The sequence below is a fragment of the Streptopelia decaocto genome (assembly GCF_964273445.1).
Source record: "Streptopelia decaocto genome assembly, chromosome: 6".
Taxonomy (NCBI): Eukaryota; Metazoa; Chordata; class Aves; order Columbiformes; family Columbidae; genus Streptopelia; species Streptopelia decaocto.
Genome location: NC_138660.1, coordinates 43,451,753 through 43,471,005, shown reverse-complemented (window position 1 = coordinate 43,471,005; position 19,253 = coordinate 43,451,753). Strand labels below are relative to the sequence as shown.

General features: G+C 37.5%; 1 protein-coding gene across 4 annotated transcripts in view; it reads right to left on the bottom strand.

Annotated features, from left to right (window-relative positions):
* CWC22 (CWC22 spliceosome associated protein homolog) overlaps positions 1 to 17,156 on the bottom strand; it is a 29,600-nt gene extending 12,444 nt beyond the window's left edge. For 2 of the 4 annotated variants that reach the window (XR_014184460.1, XM_082056809.1), the window contains exons 1-14: positions 17,116 to 17,156; positions 16,496 to 16,608; positions 13,685 to 13,752; positions 12,771 to 12,887; positions 12,375 to 12,656; positions 11,745 to 11,873; positions 9,548 to 9,716; positions 9,062 to 9,115; positions 8,006 to 8,141; positions 7,712 to 7,918; positions 7,532 to 7,594; positions 7,085 to 7,177; positions 5,770 to 5,851; positions 4,509 to 4,569 (exon numbers count right to left, since the gene is read on the bottom strand). Coding sequence is in view for 3 of the 4 variants with exons in the window: in XM_082056809.1 (XP_081912935.1) it covers positions 4,509 to 4,569; positions 5,770 to 5,851; positions 7,085 to 7,177; positions 7,532 to 7,594; positions 7,712 to 7,918; positions 8,006 to 8,141; positions 9,062 to 9,115; positions 9,548 to 9,716; positions 11,745 to 11,873; positions 12,375 to 12,656; positions 12,771 to 12,887; positions 13,685 to 13,752; positions 16,496 to 16,522 (1,488 nt within the window). In the remaining variant the exon portion in view is untranslated. The other 2 variants (XM_082056811.1, XM_082056810.1) reach the window with 2 other exon arrangements.
* Between the last annotated feature and the right edge of the window lie 2,097 nt (positions 17,157 to 19,253).

Below are 19,253 nucleotides of genomic sequence, written 5' to 3'. Positions count from 1 at the left end.
GCTCACAAACTTTTTCAACTTTTGATCTACAGGCTCCGGTTGGGTCTAAATAACAAGAAAAGCAAGCCTCCTCCTATGAAGTTTATTGTGAGAAGAAAGAATTTCAACTATTTGAATTTCTTTTTTTCCTTAAAAAAATAATCAGAAATCAACACATAAGAATTAAATTCTGAGCATCTGACATACTTAAATACTACCACCTAATGCAGAAAAACAGAACTAAGATACCAAAGTGAGTCAAATCAACAAAAAAAGCAATAAGTCCCTTCGTTAAAGCTTAAGAATCCACATGGAAGAGTACAAGGGAACAAGAGAGTCCCAGAGCACAGGAGATGCATGAAATTATCTTCATATTTGACTAACAAGATTGACAGATCTGAACTAAAGGCAGCAGAGGGATGCCAGGTTAGCAAGAGTCCACTTGGAACCTGCTCCTCCAGTGGGGATGGATATCAGCACAACAGAGAGCAAAGAAGTGAAGTTTACAAGGCTTTCATACCAGGGCAAGAATTCAGAAGAGAGACTGGAAACAAAGGGGGCTAATAATAATAATACAGAAGCGGGAAGACACAGATACCATTTAATCTGCTGAAGTAGTAAGAAACAGAGTAACAGGAAAAACAAAATTAACTTTAGGCTTTTAGCAATAGATTTAAGGAAAATTCTCATAATAGAAAAGGGGAAAAGTTTTTTGTTTGTTTTTTGTTGAGAAAGAGTGGTAGAACAAGCACAGGGGATCCTGAAAATCTGTCATATGGAAGATACAGCATGAAAAAGGATTGGGAAGAAAGTTTGTGACAAAAAATTTGGAAATGCCTTCCCAACATTTATATTAAACAGGCAATGTACAACCACAGAGGAATAACACTTTTGCTTATTTAAGGTAACTATGACATGCCAAAATGGAAACAAAAGAAACCTGCAAGCTTACAAAAAAAAGATGAAGATAGAGAAACAAGAAAGCACATTGCTTATATCTATCAAATATTAATAAAATACAGAAGGAAATAATACATTTTTTAAGATTTAATTTTTAATGACTGAAGAAGGGGCCTTTGATGAGAAGACAACATTGAAGATGTTAGAGTCATTGAAAAACAGATTAAGAAGGGTGAGAAACAGATCAAGTGTAATCAGAACAGTTTAAGACAAGGTCCAGGTACAAGAAGCAGATATATGTCTAGAATCCTGGAGCAAAAATGAAGAAGAAAAAGAGTCAAGGAAAACAAAGAGAAACTGGAAAGCTGGAAACAAATACTGTTTTGTGAACCTGGGAAAGAAAACTGTGGAAAGGTGTTTTCTAGAGAAAGAAAAACAGGACACTCTATTATGGAAACTTTTCACACAAAAAATGGATGGTAAGAAAAAACAAAGGATGAGGAGATGGAAATACGTATTTTGAGGAAGGAAAAGTCTACAGTTGGAGACTAAAAATTAAATGCATGCAAATCTGATGGGAAACAGAAGATGGATGATTCTGTTTAACAGCATCACTCACTCCTGAAAAAGCAGAGTTTCAGTTCAGTTCATGGCAAAGTGAAAAATGTCTTCACCTCAAGTCAGGACACAACCATTTTAGGCTAGTATATAATAAAAAAAAGCTTGCTGACATTCCCCATAGTACCCAGCACTAAACTGCAATGCCAAAAAGCAGTATTATGTTGTTCTATTCCACAGATTATCCATTTGAACCTTAATCCTCTTTCTGCAAGTCAGAGCTGTGCAACAGATCCATTTCTGGTATTAAGCACACGAACACTTGTGTTGCACAGCCGTTACCGTGACGCAATAATCTGATCATTCAACCACTGATCAAAACTGCTAAATATATTCCTGAACTCAGCCCTCCTAAATCATGCCAAAAATCTCCATACATAAAGATTTCCGGAAAAATTAACCTGCAAGAAAATCGTTAAGACTATGTTAATCTCAAAACTGTCATTCATGTCTGTTATTAGGTTCTGAATATTCTTATCAGAATTTAGATTGTATTTTATTGACAAATCGCTACTCAAAACCTGTGGAAAATTGTCTTAATAACAGAATTAAAGAAAGATGATTTTTTCAAGGAAACCCTTTCAGAGGGAAAATACATAGTTACTGTAAAATTAGACTTAATTTGAACAAAAATTTTGCAATAAGAATGTTAAGTTTCACCTGATTTTTAAGGAATAGAAACTGCATTAAACAATGCTTTAGTCAAACACTAGTATCTGTTTCTTATGAAAACATCCATTCACAGTATGATCTGGCACAGAGAATGAGCTCTTACCTACAGGGTCTTTCACTGGAAGAACCAACCAACCATGACGTTGCCGCCTCTCCTACACTCAATCTAAATCGCAATTTTCTTACAAGCATAACAAACTTTGAAGATTCACCCAAGAGTTCAGCAAACATTTCAGAAATTCCTGAAGACTGGTTAAAACTTTGAATCATAAGGTGGAGGTAAATTATATACAAAGACACATCATCCTGCAATAGAGGCTGCTGAAGCCTTCAGTAAAACAGACCCAAAGAAAGTGCTTTATGGCTAAAAACAACAACAAAAAAAGTAATCATTTGGTTTGATTTGATACTGATGACAGTGGAATTCAATTCACTAAAGACTTCAATCAGAAGATATTGGCTTGAAAGAATAAAAGATGATTTTCCTTGTTTAGAAACTGGCAGTTAATTCGAACAGAAATTTCCTGTTAAGTATGCTCAGTTTTTTATCCACTTACACAGACTTGAACACCAAAATTCCTTGAATAATTTTGTTGTCTGTATCTGGTTGTTCATTCTACTCTCACACTGATCAGGAACCCCCCTGTTTTTCTTTTTGCCCCCATGAACACTCTTTAGGAGCTGTATGTCCATACAATGATCAAATAAAATCTCTCACATCTTTGATTAAGGTGAGGGGGAAAAGCAACTCTAATTATTAGGGAAAAAAAAAGAAATCAGCACAAAGATGATGCCTTATGTAATATGAAGATGCAGCCTTACAGCAGTTTGAAACCTTGAATTGTAGTAATTCCTACAAGTAGTACTGAATCATAGGTTGATGCTGATATATTTTTATCTGCTTAGATAGATATACACTTGCACACACACATTAAATGCCAAAAATAACACTTCTGCATCTCATTCACAGCAATTATATCTGAATCATAACATCGCCTCAGGTTCTTCTTTTTTTTAATAGGGTGGTGTTGCTAACCAAAATAAATGATCTAAGCAACACAAACTCAAATATTCAAGTACATAAATTCTTATTCATCTAAATGTAGTTTTCAAAAAATGCAATAAATTTCATTAAAACTGTGATGCTCAGTGAATTTTATACATTTTCCAAAGCATAAAGTGATAGGAAAGAACCTGTTGGAATGAGGTGTTAAGGGAACAAAATAATACTGTCTAGACTTGACTAGGCAGCTAGTGGGAGGTCGTATTTTGTCTCTTCCAATCATGTGTTCTCTAAAGAGACATTTAAGTCAGTGGAAACATTTCAGATATTATAGTGCCGCTATAACAGTCACAAACCTACTGGACTCTAAACTAGTTAGCATTGTATTTAATTGATTCCCAACAGTTCCATATATATATATTCAATTTACCTGTAGTTTCCCAAGTCTCAAAACTACACCCAGGAGTTGCTCCAAGAGCTTTCCTACAAAATTAGGAGCAACAATTTTTGCTTTTGCAGTGCAACAGGAAAAAACCCACATTTGGACATTTTTGGGTACAGTAATATTTATGTTTATTTAATTTGTGGTTGATGGGGAAATATAAAGTTTCTCAAATCTGAGAGAAATTAAGGCCATCAATGGATTATGTAATACAAAAGGATTCATATTCAGTAAATTAGTACCCCATAAAGTATATGAAAATTAACAGAAATCAATCTCTGTACCTCTGGTTATTTTTATTTGCAGCAAGCAATGGAGTCACAAAAATTGTAAGAAGACAACCTGGCAGCAAATATTAAGTCAAATCCCAAAAATACCAAATCAAGTGGTGAAATAAGATCTACTTCTTTTATGCATCAAAGTTTTCGACTAAAAGAGGACTGTGAAAGCAACAAAACCACAAATTCTTTTAGCACTATGCTAAATTTCAAGGGCTACTGACAAAGTCTACAGGTGCCTGCAAATATGATCTTCAACTCCAAGTTCTTTTGGAGACAACGCTCCAAGAGTGATTGTCACACTACAGTACTTGTGTCACAGGATAAACCCTTCAACAGTCCAACCAACAAACCTTTTCAAACTGGTTTTGAGCAGACATTTGAACTGCCTGGCAGAAAGGAGCAATTGTATAAGACAAATGTCTTCGAAATATGTGTCAGCCTATTTGCTCTAAAGATTGTAAGACCATTTTGAGGAGTAACAGCTGTAAGGAATTACTCTCATCTGCTTGCTATACAAACTAGGTCCCAGGACAAAAGTAAGTATTCTAGATGCTAACGTAGTACTATTTCTTCATAATGTTAATACCAAAAAATAACAAAAAGTGAGGCTTACAGTCTGACTTTCAGGAAAGTCCATCTTCAGCAGTTTGTGAGCACATTCTTCAAAGTCTAAGCTGTAATAACAGAAAAAATACTTATTATTTGTGCAATATACATGACACTAAAAATACTTCAGAACTATATTAACATTGTTGGTACTCAAACTTACGCTGTTTTGAAATAACCATTCAGAAAGGTATTTGTTGTTTCATTTTATTTTTCATAAATGCTTTGTATTTCATGAGTTTATATCTAAAAATTAATCTAAAGTCATTACATTTACAGGCAAGCTGAAAACAAGATGACTTGGGTCATTATTATTACTATTATGTCATCTTAGAAAACCTGGCAAAACACAAACATGAGCTCATTTTGCACATCCTGAAAAACACTGAAATGCAAGCGCTGTACATAAGCTCCAAAAGCAGTATATACCACCCTCTCCTCTTTGCACGCCTGTCCTTGCATATTGGAAGCCTTTTACTACCAGTAAGTGCTGGTATTAGTACTTACCCACCCAAATGAGGATGAACAAACTTGAGTATAGCAAGAAAGTATGGAAATGAGAAATACAAGAGCCTTTCATACATCTCAGTATGGTATTAATTCATATATCTAATGATCAATAGCATAACTACATTATCTGACCCTTCATGCAGGTTCAGACCTGCAGAATATTGTGGCCATGCCTACTTTTAACTTTTCACCCAGCAACACAGGGGTTATACTGCCATATTTTGATTATTTGTGCCATGTACTGCAAGGGGATTTAACTATCAAGATACATAAAAGTACAGCACCCTTCAGGGTTGGTATCTGTTACTTATTTTCCACACAAAGCAAATGGCAGCAGGCCTAAATAGTACCATACTGCAGAACTCCTTACCCTCAGAAGTGGAGAAACTCTAGAGCATCTCTACTTCAGGAGTGTCACACATTTTTGTAACTTTGTAAGATGCTGTATGATCTTAAGATCACTGACTTTCATTCACTTAGAAAATTTTGATTACAGTAATTGTTATAGAAAAGCCCCAGTGCATTACTCAAACACTTTGAAATAAACAGGATATATCACAGAATGAGAATTTGGGTACCCATGTGTCACAACAGTCTGCTTTATACAACTAGGTCAGGCTCCATAAAGAACACTTCCATGCTGCCTTTTTTTTTGTTTTATAAATTGCACACTAAAACAGAATTTAAAAAGAAAGAATCCCAGTTCACCCATTTCAAAACAACTACACTCATAGGTGTCCAAATTATATTATATTTACCTTGATTGAATGGCAAGATAAATTGTTCGACGGAAGGAGACCAAATTAATTTCTGTTTTGTCATGGACAGTAACCTTCTGACCTGGGAAAGAGAAACAAGGTTTTGTAAAGAGCAAAACACTGAGGCACATATGCCTAAACACTCTTAGAACAGCTCTATTACTAAGTCCGTAGCACGCTATATAGTACTTTTTCTAGAAACAGTCACGACTGTTCAGCAGGTTTATGTATTTTTTTATTTTTACAGAGAAGGAAAAAAAATTAATCAGTATTTGGCTCATCTGTAACTAACATGTAAATATTTAAAGATAAAATTTCAAGAGGATAACTCTCCTTTTAAAAAAACATTCACACGACTAAGCCAGTGCAGCCTCGTCGTTTAACATTTCTTGGCTACCTTATTAGCAAGGTTTTTTTCTGCACAATTTAACTATACAATGCTTTATGAAGCCTCCTTGATATTACCAGGAAACTCTGTTTCTGTTATGTGTAGAATCTGCATTACAGAATTCTGCAAAAATCTGTTTTGTCCTGGAGCAAGTGTAGAAAAATGTGTTCTGAACTGGGAACACTTTCATTCATAAGGTATTTGCTATTCCTTCTTTCTTTTAAAGTTTGGTAATAGCATAAATGACGAAAAAGTTATGTGAACTCTCATTCTTTTCATCGGCCTGGAAGCTCTGCTGCTGTTCTGTGAAATATTCCAGCAAGCTGATGAGGAAATCCATTCCTGATGTTCTACAAGAACAGGACTTGGCTGGCTTTTCAATTACTCACACAGTCTGCCCAGACATTTGAGTTATGCTTATCCACTTTTTTTTTCCTGGGAATCAAATACATTCTTTGAAAACATGTAAACACTGACTGCTTCCACTAAAGATCAAAAGAAGGGACCGAACTGAACTAAGAAGTGAGATACAGAGGACATAAATACAGTTGTAACGAACCCATTCTGATTTTGAAAGTGACTTAAAAATATGCTAGAGTACTAGAAAGTGTCCAGAAAGGTTGTCTTTGTGGGTTTTCACGGAAATGTTTTTGTTTGGTTTTTTTAATGTTTGCAAGGCTTTTCTTGCATGAAATTGGTGTGGTCAAGAACAATCAAGCAAAGCTGCTTTTTACTTTCTGGCTATGCTGAATGCTTCCTTTTAGACTTATTTTTATACTATTTGCTAGTAAATACTTAGATCTGAGAATAATTTCAAATTAAAACATCCCTTTACATTTGAACTTTTAGTTTTACAAAATGTTTAACAAGTTAAACTCCTTTTTCATCTACAAGCAATCACTATTAAGCTGCCAGTCATACACTTACCATCTTCATCCTCGTCTTCATCTTCATCATCTTCCTCACTACTTCCAGCCTCTTGATCTGCTTCAGATTCGCTGTCACCTTCATCGAGAATTTCTGAAAAAGCGGTACCCCAGATTAAAGGAATATAGACCACAGCAGTTTCATTACAAAGAAAACCTGATCCATTACCTAAGAGTGAAACGGTGTTTTGGGTGAAGAAATTGGCAGAGCCAAAAAAAAGAGTATGCCTTAACTAAATGAAAATGTAACTTAAGAAACAATGCTGAAGAAATCAGCAGGAATACATTGGAAAGGTCTATGATGAACCGAAAGACAGTTATCTGGGACACAAATATTACCCACCGTTAAATAATAAGGTTGTTAAAAATAGTGGGATAAGTAAACGCCCTATAAATAAGTGTGTAAATATAAAATTACATCTAAAACGTGTATACACACAGCCCCTACCTTTCTTCAGCGTTTTGTATTTCTCTTCATTTTCCAAAAAGTTCGGATCCATCTTGAAAACATCTTTAGAATAAAAGAAAAATTTTATTTAATATATAAAATGAAGAAAATAGATACTTCATCTTAAATTCATATTCACAGGGAATGCAGTCATAGAATTATTGTCTATTTCTAACTTACTAAGAACATCCTCTGGGTTGTAGTCATCTTCTAATGGCAACATATGAGTAAACTGATCCTCCTCTTCCACCAGATCTAATCCTTCTGGAATGATTGGATGATCCTTGAAGCCATCCTTCCGTACGGCAAACATGACTTCTATCATATACTGAACACGCATATCAATTTTAGATTCATGCAGAATGTGCCGAAGACGGTCAAAGATTGCTTTGGAAAATGACAGAAACGTAAATATGAGAAGTATTTATTAATACAAACACCAAAAAGACAAGTGTTCTGGGTAATTACACTTACCATTAATACCTCTAGGAGAAACTTCTGTTAATTTGAGCCCACTCTCTTTGATAAATCCAATTGCTACTTCAATACTGTCATCAGTAGGCCTTTCAAGAAGCAAAGTGAGCATTTCCAAACATAAAACCTCATGAGCCTATGGAAAGAATATCAGTAAAGAATTCAAATGTACAGAGTTATAGTACTATTACACAGATTTACTTGATTGAGAAATCTAGCCATTGAGGATGCCACAACACACTTGTTTAATCACACACACAAGGCAACAGTAGTGGGACAAAGTTAATTAAGAGGAAGTCAACATTTCAAATACAATTTTACCACCTGTCTTTACACCAACTTTGTAGTGAATGCGACTGTGCCATTGAAATGAACAAGCAAGCAATGAAAAATATTTGCCCTTACAAAAAAAAAAAAAGCGCATTTCCAAGAAGCAAATATTACAGAACAGCTTACAACAGTTACAGAAGCTAGTTGTAAGTGCACTGTGCCTATAATTAAATCAGGTGTTCCAGTTTCAGGCACACGATCAAATGGCACATCTCAGATTAGTTTCTTTTTTACCAAAATGCTGTATATCCCAAAGCACTCCTGAAATGCTGCTTCTTGCCATTATTCAAATAGGAGTATCCTGATTTCTAACACATAAAGTGGCATAGAGCTGGATACAAATTTGATTCAGATACAACTGAATCTAGTTCTGCCTACTTAGATGTTTAAGTCAGATCACAGCATTGCAAGAAAACTCTCTTTAAGATATGTGAAACACTTGCTTCGCATCAAGATTTGGCTGAATACCAGCCCAAACATATTTACAAAGTCCAGGGAAGCTCTGGAGCATGAGTGCAATGGTAAATGACAGTAACTGCACAGGCAGTTACCAATGTCTTTTCTAAAAAGGTCCTAACAACTTAAAGCAGGCATAAAAGGAAACCTGAACTCAGATTTTCAGTGACCTTTAGAACAGGGAGAGTGTCTTGTCATAAGCTACTACTGTCTTCAAACTAAAGAAATTGTCATACAGGGGCTGGATTGAATAGAAACGAAGAAACATACCACATTCTGATTCATCAAATGGGCAACAAATTTTGACGATGTTAGACAGAGTTGCTGCAAAAGAAATAAAATAGGAATTTTTAACACATTGCATATGGAAGAAAAAAAAATTGTAACTCGGTTATTGTGCATCTCACAATCAAATTATGTCACATAATTAACTATTCTGGGATACTGATAGTGTACACAATTAGAATTGTACATTAAAAACCAAAAAACAAACCAAAACAAAAAAAAACCACACAAAACCAAAACAAACACTAAACACTGCACCTCCCTGACGAAATCTAACACAGTACTAACCCAGAACAGGCTGTCAAGCTTTCACAAAACTCTTATACTACTATACTTAATGTACTAACGATAGGTCCTAACCCACAGGTCTTGGCTCTGCTCCTTTGAAGTACATAATTTGAACAGACTTGATACAAGGTTAACACAGCAGAGTTGCAAGTTTTGGCATGTCGCTTCTTCAGATATACATACCTTATCATTTCTGCGATATCCTTTACGAAAATTTAGTATCAACCTCTTGAGAATCAATTCACCAATATTTGGAAACTTTGAATTGATAATTGCCACAAGAGCTGCATAAACATGGGTAAAAATTGGAGAGGCACTCTGAGCTTGCAAAATGGATCTAGACAGCAATCCCCTGTAAAAATACATAAGTTTAAGATTTTTCTGATAATAAAACATTTAATGTTTTTATTCAGTATGTATCACATAAAATAGTATTGTACAGTGGGAATATGAAGATAGAAGATGGTCACTTTCAAACCATTGTTTATTATGCACAAATGGAGTTTTGCAAAATGTGTTGTCCAAACATGTCTGAGGTGAGAAATTCTTAAACTGATACCTTATCTTTCATTATTGTTCCTATTAGAACTACATTTGGAAATAAGCATGTAAAAATTCTTCATCTTGTAGCCCTTTTCTCACCCCACTGCAGGCTCTTTTTAGCTTTGAAATTTGTCTGATCGTGCTTTTTCTTTTCCTCAGTTAAAAAAAACAAATTACTGTTTGCGACAGAAAAAGTAATGTTTTTCAATGCTTTTCTCTAATGAAATGGCATATTTTCAGCATAATAAGTATGTTTTGGAACTGAGAACTGATTAAACAAAGGGCTCATGAGATATAATAGTTCTTCTATTATACTAATAGGCTCTCTTACTTATATAAAGACTGACGTCTGAAAAGAATCTGAGACCTCCCCCCCTACTCAGTTTTGCCTTTTCTAACACTTTAGCATATAGAAATTGACTTTTGCTGTATTACTCCATCACAAATTGGGAGTGGGGGAAGCCCTGATCCTCAAAGTCCACACTGGTATCCAACTTTATCTTCCCTGTGGTCTATTGAAATATTAAAAAAAAAAAACCAACAAACCACCATCTCCTAGACAGTACTAAATACAAACTGCATAAGGACCTTATTCCTACTTCAGAGGTGACAAATGGAATAGAACTCATTTCACACTAGTGCACAGCAACAGAGTATTTGATTTTGAAACCATTAGTTACTTCTCACTGAAACTGTTCTGATTCAGATCCTATTTAACCCCAACTTAGAAAATTCAGAAGAGCACTTTACAGCTAGGTAAAACTTCATGTCATTACTTTTATATGCACCTTTGTGCAAATCTAGAACTCAACTGTAAGAAGATAAATGGTCCCATCTTCCATCTACATTATTTTGACATTTATAGGCCACACACAAAAACTTCCACAGACAAGTGTATTCTAAAAACCTTCAATAAGCTCATATTTAGACTAAAATATTACTGCTTCTACTAAAATTAAATTTCAGGGACATGAAATGCAGGCAAGTAAAAAAACAGTTCTGAAACAGGCTATTCAAGACTTCATTATTAATTTTAACAGAAGTCACATTCAGGAACTACTTGTTTACTCTCTAGATTTTATTTAATTCTCTTCTGTTATTTTTATGCTATCTTCCCATCACGTATGACATATATGAGAGTTACGCATTTCTTAGCTATAACCTCCTCAAATAACAGTGATTCAGTTGTGACAGAAAAAAATGTTGCTATCTGTTTGAAAGGTAACAGAATTATCTCTGAATATTTTGTTCAGAGGGTTTTTTTGGTGGTTTGGCTTTGGCTATTTAAATGAAAGCCACCGTAAGAAACCCATACTCCTTTAGACTAGCATATTTAACACCTGTCGACATAAAAACTAAAACAAGGAAAGTCATCATACAGCACTGGCGCAGTCACCACGACTTAGTACTGAGCTCAAATAGCATAATAATCTTTCTCTACGTTACAACAATAAACAATCCAGCCAGATAACTGTAGTAAAACTTGATTTGCTAAATACTGGCTACAAATATTTTCTGTCCCACAGAAAAAAAATCCAAGAATACAAAAGTAAATAGACATGAGACATCTGTAAATTGCAAGTCATTCAAGTAAAATCCGTAGGTAAAACCTTTAAGAAAAGAAAAGACATACCATCTGTTGCACTCTTATTCCTCCAAGGACACAATTCCTTCCCCAAGTAGGGGACTACTCTGCACAGGACAATCCAGCCCAAGGTTAATTTTCAAATCTGACTAGCATCCATACACTACTCACTACACACATAGCAATGTACATGTGAACAGCATACATATCAGCAGAAAAGCAAGAGAATTGTTTTAAAATATTAAGCCATACCTTCCCCGAACAATATTTTCCTGAAGGAGCTCATGAATTATATTTTCTATATTAGAAACGTTCACTTTATTGACAAGACCATTGATCGACTTCTTCAAGGCTTCCCAACTCATCCTCTGATATGCCAAGCTATTACAAAAGTATCACAAATTAATGCATTAACTTGAGGCAGCACTGAGTGAATTTTTTTATATACATATATATATACACACTCATATATATATTAAAATGTGAACGTAAGTTGTAATCAGTAAAAACGGTAAGAAAATATTCACCATGTAAATATGAAGACTCGTTCCCAATTATACATTTAACTACTACAAAATCACTGAAGCAACATGATACACCAAACTGTAATTCTCTGCAGATACAGTACAACCCCATATGTTCAGTTTTCTAAGACATTCCAAAAAAATCTCTGGTTACATTCGGTATCCCACTTTTCCATTTACATTTTGCAGCAGAAGCATGTAGTCATAATCTGATTGTCTCAGCTTTCTTCTGATAAAAATATACCTTCAAAGGAATGATCACAGCACTTAAAAGGTACCCCTTTTTCACCAATATTCACTAAAACCCTTTACTGTTTGGGTTTTGAATAAAAATTCTAACATGTTACTTTCAACTCACCTATTTTTATCAGTGATTTGCTCTTGCATCATCCTGAGCTTGGCAGGTGGAATATATGCACCACCTGTGCGAGTAAGGATGGGATCCACTTCTTCTTTCTTCTTCTTTGAAGTGGCCTCATCATGAGCAAGTGAGCTCTGGGCTGTTGACCGCTCTGGGCTCCTACGATCAGGCGATGAGTATCTTCTCTGCTTCCTTCGATCAGATTCTCTCTCCTCCCTTCGATCAGATTCTCTGTCCTCCCATTTTTCATAGTGCCTCTCTCTTCCCCTTTCCATCCTTCTAAACAAAAAAAACACACACAAAAAAACCCTCAAACACCCAAGGTTTGTGAAAAGTTTTCACACTTTTTTTTAAAATAAGTATTTTATTACAGATTAAGAAAGGGCTTGATACCTTCCTTCTGAAGTTCTGTCATCATAGTATTCCCTTCTTGAGTACTCCTGATCATATCTGCTGTCATCAGAGTGTCTTCTCTTTCTGGGAGATGGAGACCTGTCATGCTCTACATCCCTATTCACAACCCAAAACATGAAATTCTTAGTAAAAGGCTTAGAAAAGCAATGCTAGTAATATCTATTTGCAATACAATGTTACAATACAGAACTGTTCCACTTCTGCAACCTGAGTTTCACTAAGCTCATCATTCAAATAGAAGATGCTCCTTTTATAATGGGGAAAAAAAAAAAATCAAAATGAAAGCAGCACTGTGAAAGAAGTATATAATTTTAAGTTCTAGGAGGAGCTAACTGGTAATAATATCAACAATTCAGCACTATGCATTCCTTGGAACATATGCATTCATTTGTTGCATCTACTTTTGCCTGTGTAACATGATACTGAATAGACACTATTAGAAAAAAAGGTAGTGTTTAGTACGAGAGGTTTCATTCCAATTAAAATATGAAATTAAAAATAAACTGGTAACAGTTCATCTCATGGCTCGGTAGACTGCACTTCAAATGATATTTCTCCATCTCCTACTGGTATCAATAATCTTGCCAATGTGGCATCACCAATATGCGAATCCAAGCAAAAAGCTGGCATGTAATTTCCATTTTCAAGTCCCATGACAATGTAACTGAATGCTAAGAGGTTTTTCAAGATTTAGTTTTAATAACAAATCTATTTAATTATTGCTGCATTACCATGTGAGTATTTTATTAAACCTACACTTATTTTCTTTTTATATATTACCATAACTAAACAGTGAAAACACAACCTGATTTTTTTTTATTTTTTAAACTTCTCTAACTCACTATGTGAGGTACATGTATAGAACCGTAGGGTATAAAAATCAATCATTCTACCTGTCCTCTGGAGACAAGCTTCTTTGACGTGAACTGTAGTTTTCCTTCCTTTCATAACTGGAACCATGCTTTAAGAAAACAAAAAGAAAAAAATCAAGACCCAATATTATATATTAACTACTGGGAGCACAGGCATCTTGAGATCAACATATTCCGTATCTTCAGCTCCCTAATCCTTTACAAGTAGTAAGGGCCATGAAATAAAAATAATGGGAGTCAGTTATGACATGGAGACCTGGCTCAAAACACAAGTACCTCAGCAGCTGGATTCCCTGCTACAGGATGCTGCAGATGCCAAATGCCTACATGGGTTCAAAAGACTGGGCAAACAGTGAAGAAAAATTCACATGGGTTACAAAATAACTTCTCCGGCTCAGGAGGCTGAAAATAGGTAGAGACTGCGTGAGTATGTGGGTCAGTACTTTTACTGCTGCCCTGTTCCTAAGCTTTTCAAGGCATCTGCTGTTGATTGCTGCTGGAGACCAGACTAGATGGACCTTCAGTCTGGCTTTCCTGCTTCCTTCTTCCATACACCATTTTACACTTGGCTGCATCACATGCAATACCACTAACAGAATTCTGCCACTTCTTGCTTAAAGAGTGTCCTTCTTCTCTCCTAAAGATCCCCTTTATTGCATAATTTCTCCTTATCTTCCTCCTTTTCACTAACCATGATCTATTTTCTCACGAGTCATTCCTAGCTTCATACATCACAAACATCTAACTTATGCTGTTCCACTTGACAGATTCTGGAATTTAATTCCAGATTTTTTTTTAAATATAAGTTTGCAGGATTGTTTAAGTGATACACATTTAAATAGTCCACAGAGAAGTCTGTGGGCTGAAACATGACATATAGGAGTCTGGAGTCATACACAAAAATCAGAGCATGACAGCAGCTACAACACACATTGAAAGATATTCACCTCATCAAGATGTTTCTAAACTACTTTGGCACAGAGAAGAAGCACCTTTTATGACCTCTACACTTTCATTGTAAGGGTCATCTCTTCCATTAAATTATTATTTACGATTTTTCAGATCCACAATCTCATTTTATATGCCAGTGATCAGCTGTGAAACAGGTAACACTTCACCTTGACACAGGAACTCAGTGTCAGGACTTGCTTATGTACCTTGACTGAACTTTCTGTGAAAATACTCATCTCATTTTTTGAAGTGGCATTCTATCCATTAACATGCTAGCACACTAGTTTTTGCTCCACCAAAGAATCAATTAAAGCCGTTGGTTAGAAGAATACAATGACACTGCCTTCAGAAGCAGACTCAAGCAGGTATATTCATTGATTTCCAAAAACTTACTTTAAAAGTATCTTTACTAAATATAAGTGTGGTGTCTATAATGAGCTGTGCAACTAAAACCAACATTAACTGAGGCTTCCTAAAGAAATACTATCAACACAAAGATTATGAGCATCATCCTATCAATAGGCCAATGAGACTGACTTGTTATCACTGAAATTGGGGTATGTGTATATACATGTAAATATATATTGATCTCTGTGAGGCCACTATAACATATTCTAGGTAACACCTTCCCTAGGGTACATTTCTAGCACTGCGTTAAAATTATTCCCAGTATTGTCTTGCCTGAAACAATACAATGGTACGAAACAAATGCAGCATCATTTACTCGAAGTGTGTATTCCCACAAAAGTAACATCCATTTGACAATTCCAGAGTGATGTTATCTCTGATGACAAAGCTAATACAAGAAATTAACATATTTTCACCAAGGTTTTCTTCTACTGTCAATACTCATCTGTGGGACTATACCATAGGGCAGATCACTGAAATCATTCAAGGTTAAAAGAAATCCTTAAGTTGTTTTTGTTTGTTTTGTTTTCTTCACACACACACACAAAATAATAAAATGCAAGATTGTATGCTAAGCTTCTAAGGAAGTGGTAATAAAAATCTTAGAAAAATCACAGAACAGTTACTATATTTAAATAATATTTAGCAGATGGGAAGAAGTCCGTCTTCTTAGGATGAACCATTCTCATGAGTTCTAGATCATCCGCCTTTGCTCAAGCAGCCCAAAAAGTGTCCACAGAAACTACCGTAACTACCAGATTGGGAAGACACGAGAAGATACCAAACTATCCCTCAAACACTCCTGTTAAAAAATACTTCAGTCTGAAAAGCTAGAACTGAAAGAGTGAATAAGCCTATGCAGGGTCAAATTCTAGAAACATAAGCCAAGAAATACCATGGACTGGAGAGTGTATCAGAAGAGTAGCACTCTGTTAACCTGTACCAAACTTAGGGTACGTCACAAATGTGGCATTTCTAAACCATCGCTTTAGGAGAATAATTTTAAAGCAAGTTTTTTCTTCTTGCATTTGTGAAAATCACTCCCATCCATTCAGAAATGTACTTTTAAAAGGGACAGCTTTAACTTTCACAGCAACAAGTTCAGTTACCACATTAACTGTTACTTCCTGTCTCTCTATCTTTTCGTTTTAACATGATTGTTAATTCCTCAACAACTATTTTCTCCATTGCTCCACTTGCTCATGTTCTCCATTGAGCCATCATTCAGTCACTTTCCACCAACTACTTTATTATTATATGCCAGTAACATTCAAAGCTTCCATTGTTGGGACAACAAGCACTAGAAACAACAGTAATTGACTGACTATATCATAATATTTCTCTTGGAAACTGCTGCTGTCAACTATGGATAATGTTTGCTTCACATTTAGGGTGTTTTGTTTAACATAACATCAAATACAAATGTAATATGGGAATAATCAAACCCTACAATTTAGATTTAAGAACACTTACATTCACTTGGGTCACCCTGCTCTTCATCTTGACTTCCTACTTTTTTACAGAGTTCTGAATGTGCAGCAATGAGACAATCCAAGATGGAGTTCAGTGTATGAAAAACATTTCACCTGTAACAAACACAAGACAATCAAAAACCTTCTACTGCACACTGTGCAGGAACCTGCACTTTTAATATATTCCCGCATAACTTCTGAAAACAAAACAAACAGCCCCCGACCCCAACCCGACCCGGTCCGATCTCCTGAAGTTCCACAGCACCTGCCACAGGAGGTAAAGGCCGCAACACGGTGGCCGGGAACGCGCCAGCGCCGCGGCCACTCGGCACAGCCACCCACAGGCCGCGGCGGGGGATGCCGAGGCCCCTCTCACAGGCCCAGCCCCAGGGCGCCCATCCCGGCCGGCCACCGACTCGCGGGGCTGCGTTACCGCCAGCCGCGGCCGAGCAGAGGGGAGGTCGTGACCAGCCAACCCGCGGGCAGACCCGGCCGCCAACGACGCCCGGAGGCTGCCCCGACTCTCGTGGGCAGCCGGGCACAGGCGAAGGGCACCCGCCGCGAGGCCCGCGGGAGGAGGGGAGAGCCCACACCCACCGCCGCCACCGGGCCCGCACCTACCGACCACCAGCAGCGCCACTTCCGGCGGGACGCGGCGCACAATGAGCGCGCGAGGCTCGGGCCCCGCCCAGCGTGGGCGCTCGGCGCACGCGCGTAGACGGCTGCAGGCCTGCTCGGGGGCAGCGCGAGGTTCCGGCCACCCGGGCCCCGCTGCACCACGGGAAACGTAGTTTGCGGCGGCCGCCCGCCCGGCGGCCATCTTGCGGGCCCGGGGGGTGCGGGGTCACAGGGCTGCGTTGCCTTTTAGTGTGCTCTGTAGAATAAAAATGTTTGTGGCTGTTGTTGCAGGTGAAACACAAAGACACCAGCGGGAAAAAAGACAATAGAGTAACTCCTGAGTAGATCTATATCGGGTGTATCATTCCTTTCAGCCTGTCCTCCCGTGGTGATTTCTGAGGTGATGCTGCCTCATCGTTACCAAATGTACAAGGTTCCTGTCAGAAATATACATAATAACAAACAAGCACTCGATTCACTTCCCTGTCCAAAGTCCGGCAGCATGTGCGTAAAACACAATGTATTTCCTGAGGGAATTCAGTGCACATGGCCCTTGGGTAACACCTGTAGCACAGGCTTGTGTCAGTTACACGAGCTGCTGGTCAAACATCACTTGAAATATACACAGGACATATGTAACACATTATGCCACGGTGAGAGATCCAGTGCTGGTAGGATACCTGCTCAGTAGATGGGGTTTTTTTGGCCTCTAAAAGTTTGGTGTAATTGAGCACCACTGATTCATGCTAGCAGAGAGCCTGTGGCTTATTATAGGCAGAAATTTGTTTGAATTGTGGAAAGCAATTAAATGCATAGGGAGAAAAAATTGTGAAAATGCTATGCAAGGTCTTAAAGTGCTCACAGTTCATTTTCAGCTCTTGTGAGATAATAAAAATACACTCTTAGAGGACAGAGCAGGTCTGGTCAGAAAGGGACTAATTCAGCCAAGAATCAGGTGTTTTCTGCAGGGATGTGGGTGATGGAGCCATGGGCAGCACAGTTTCTGCAGGGACACGGGTAACCAAGCCGTGGGCAGCACAGTTTCTGCAGGAACACGGGTAACCAAGCCGTGGGCAGCACAGTTTCTGCAGGAACACGGGTAACCAAGCTGTGGGGCAGCACCGTTGCCCACCGTTGCCCACCCTCAGGCAGGTCCCTGTGCTGCCTGTGCAGTAGGACACGGGATTTGCTGAGGGGAAGAAGATGGCACCGAGGTGACAGCAATGCTGGAAAAAACGTGCTCACAATTCCCACTTTTGAACAGAAGAGAGAAACACATGAACAGCAAAGTAATTCTGATGAGCTGTCATGTATGTTGGCCTTATGCTGACTCAGACAAAAATACAATGTTATCTGCTAATACATTTCCTGCACCTCCCCCACAGGTGCAGTTTGCTCAGCCATGATCTTCATAGACCAGTTCACAAGATTGTTCCCCCGTGAGTGGCAGGTATTTCTCTGCAGCAAAGGACCCAGGGGTGAAAGCATGGCATTTTATGAGTCTCATTCCTGTTCCCCCTTCCCCTCCTGTGAGAACTGCATCCCCGATCATGTGCTCCAGTCGTGGCAGTGGGAAAACATCTCCACTTTCTCACAACTGGGTAGCTGTCAAGAGGAGGTGACTGTGGTCCTCTAACTTGCAAAACTCAAGTTTCAGTGTACCACAAAGCGTGGAAAAAACAGTGAAATCAAAATGGTGAACTAAAGAAAGCAAAATGAAGAATGTTTCATTGAAAAAAGCCCTAAACTTCGAAATTTATGACACAAAGCTCTGTAAGAAAACTCACATAAAGTAGACATCCTATTCAGTGCTTGTTTCTGAGGAAAATCCCTTAAATACAGAGTTACTCAAAATCTTCTGTTGACTTATTCTGTGATATTGTTTAGGCTACAAACTTCAAGCTGCACCCTTTTTTTTAAAGCATGGTTCTCAGTAGCTTGCTACTTTCTCAAATTATTTACTGCCAGGAATCTCATTATTTTTTTCTAGTTCTCAACAGCTCATGCTTACATGCAATTGCTGGAATAGGTACCATTTTTAAAATGACCTTTCAGGATACCAGTTCGCTTTCTTTATTATTCAGCAGTCTCATTCTTCTTTTAGAGATTGATGTATACCTGTGTGAGTCAGTTCTCATTGT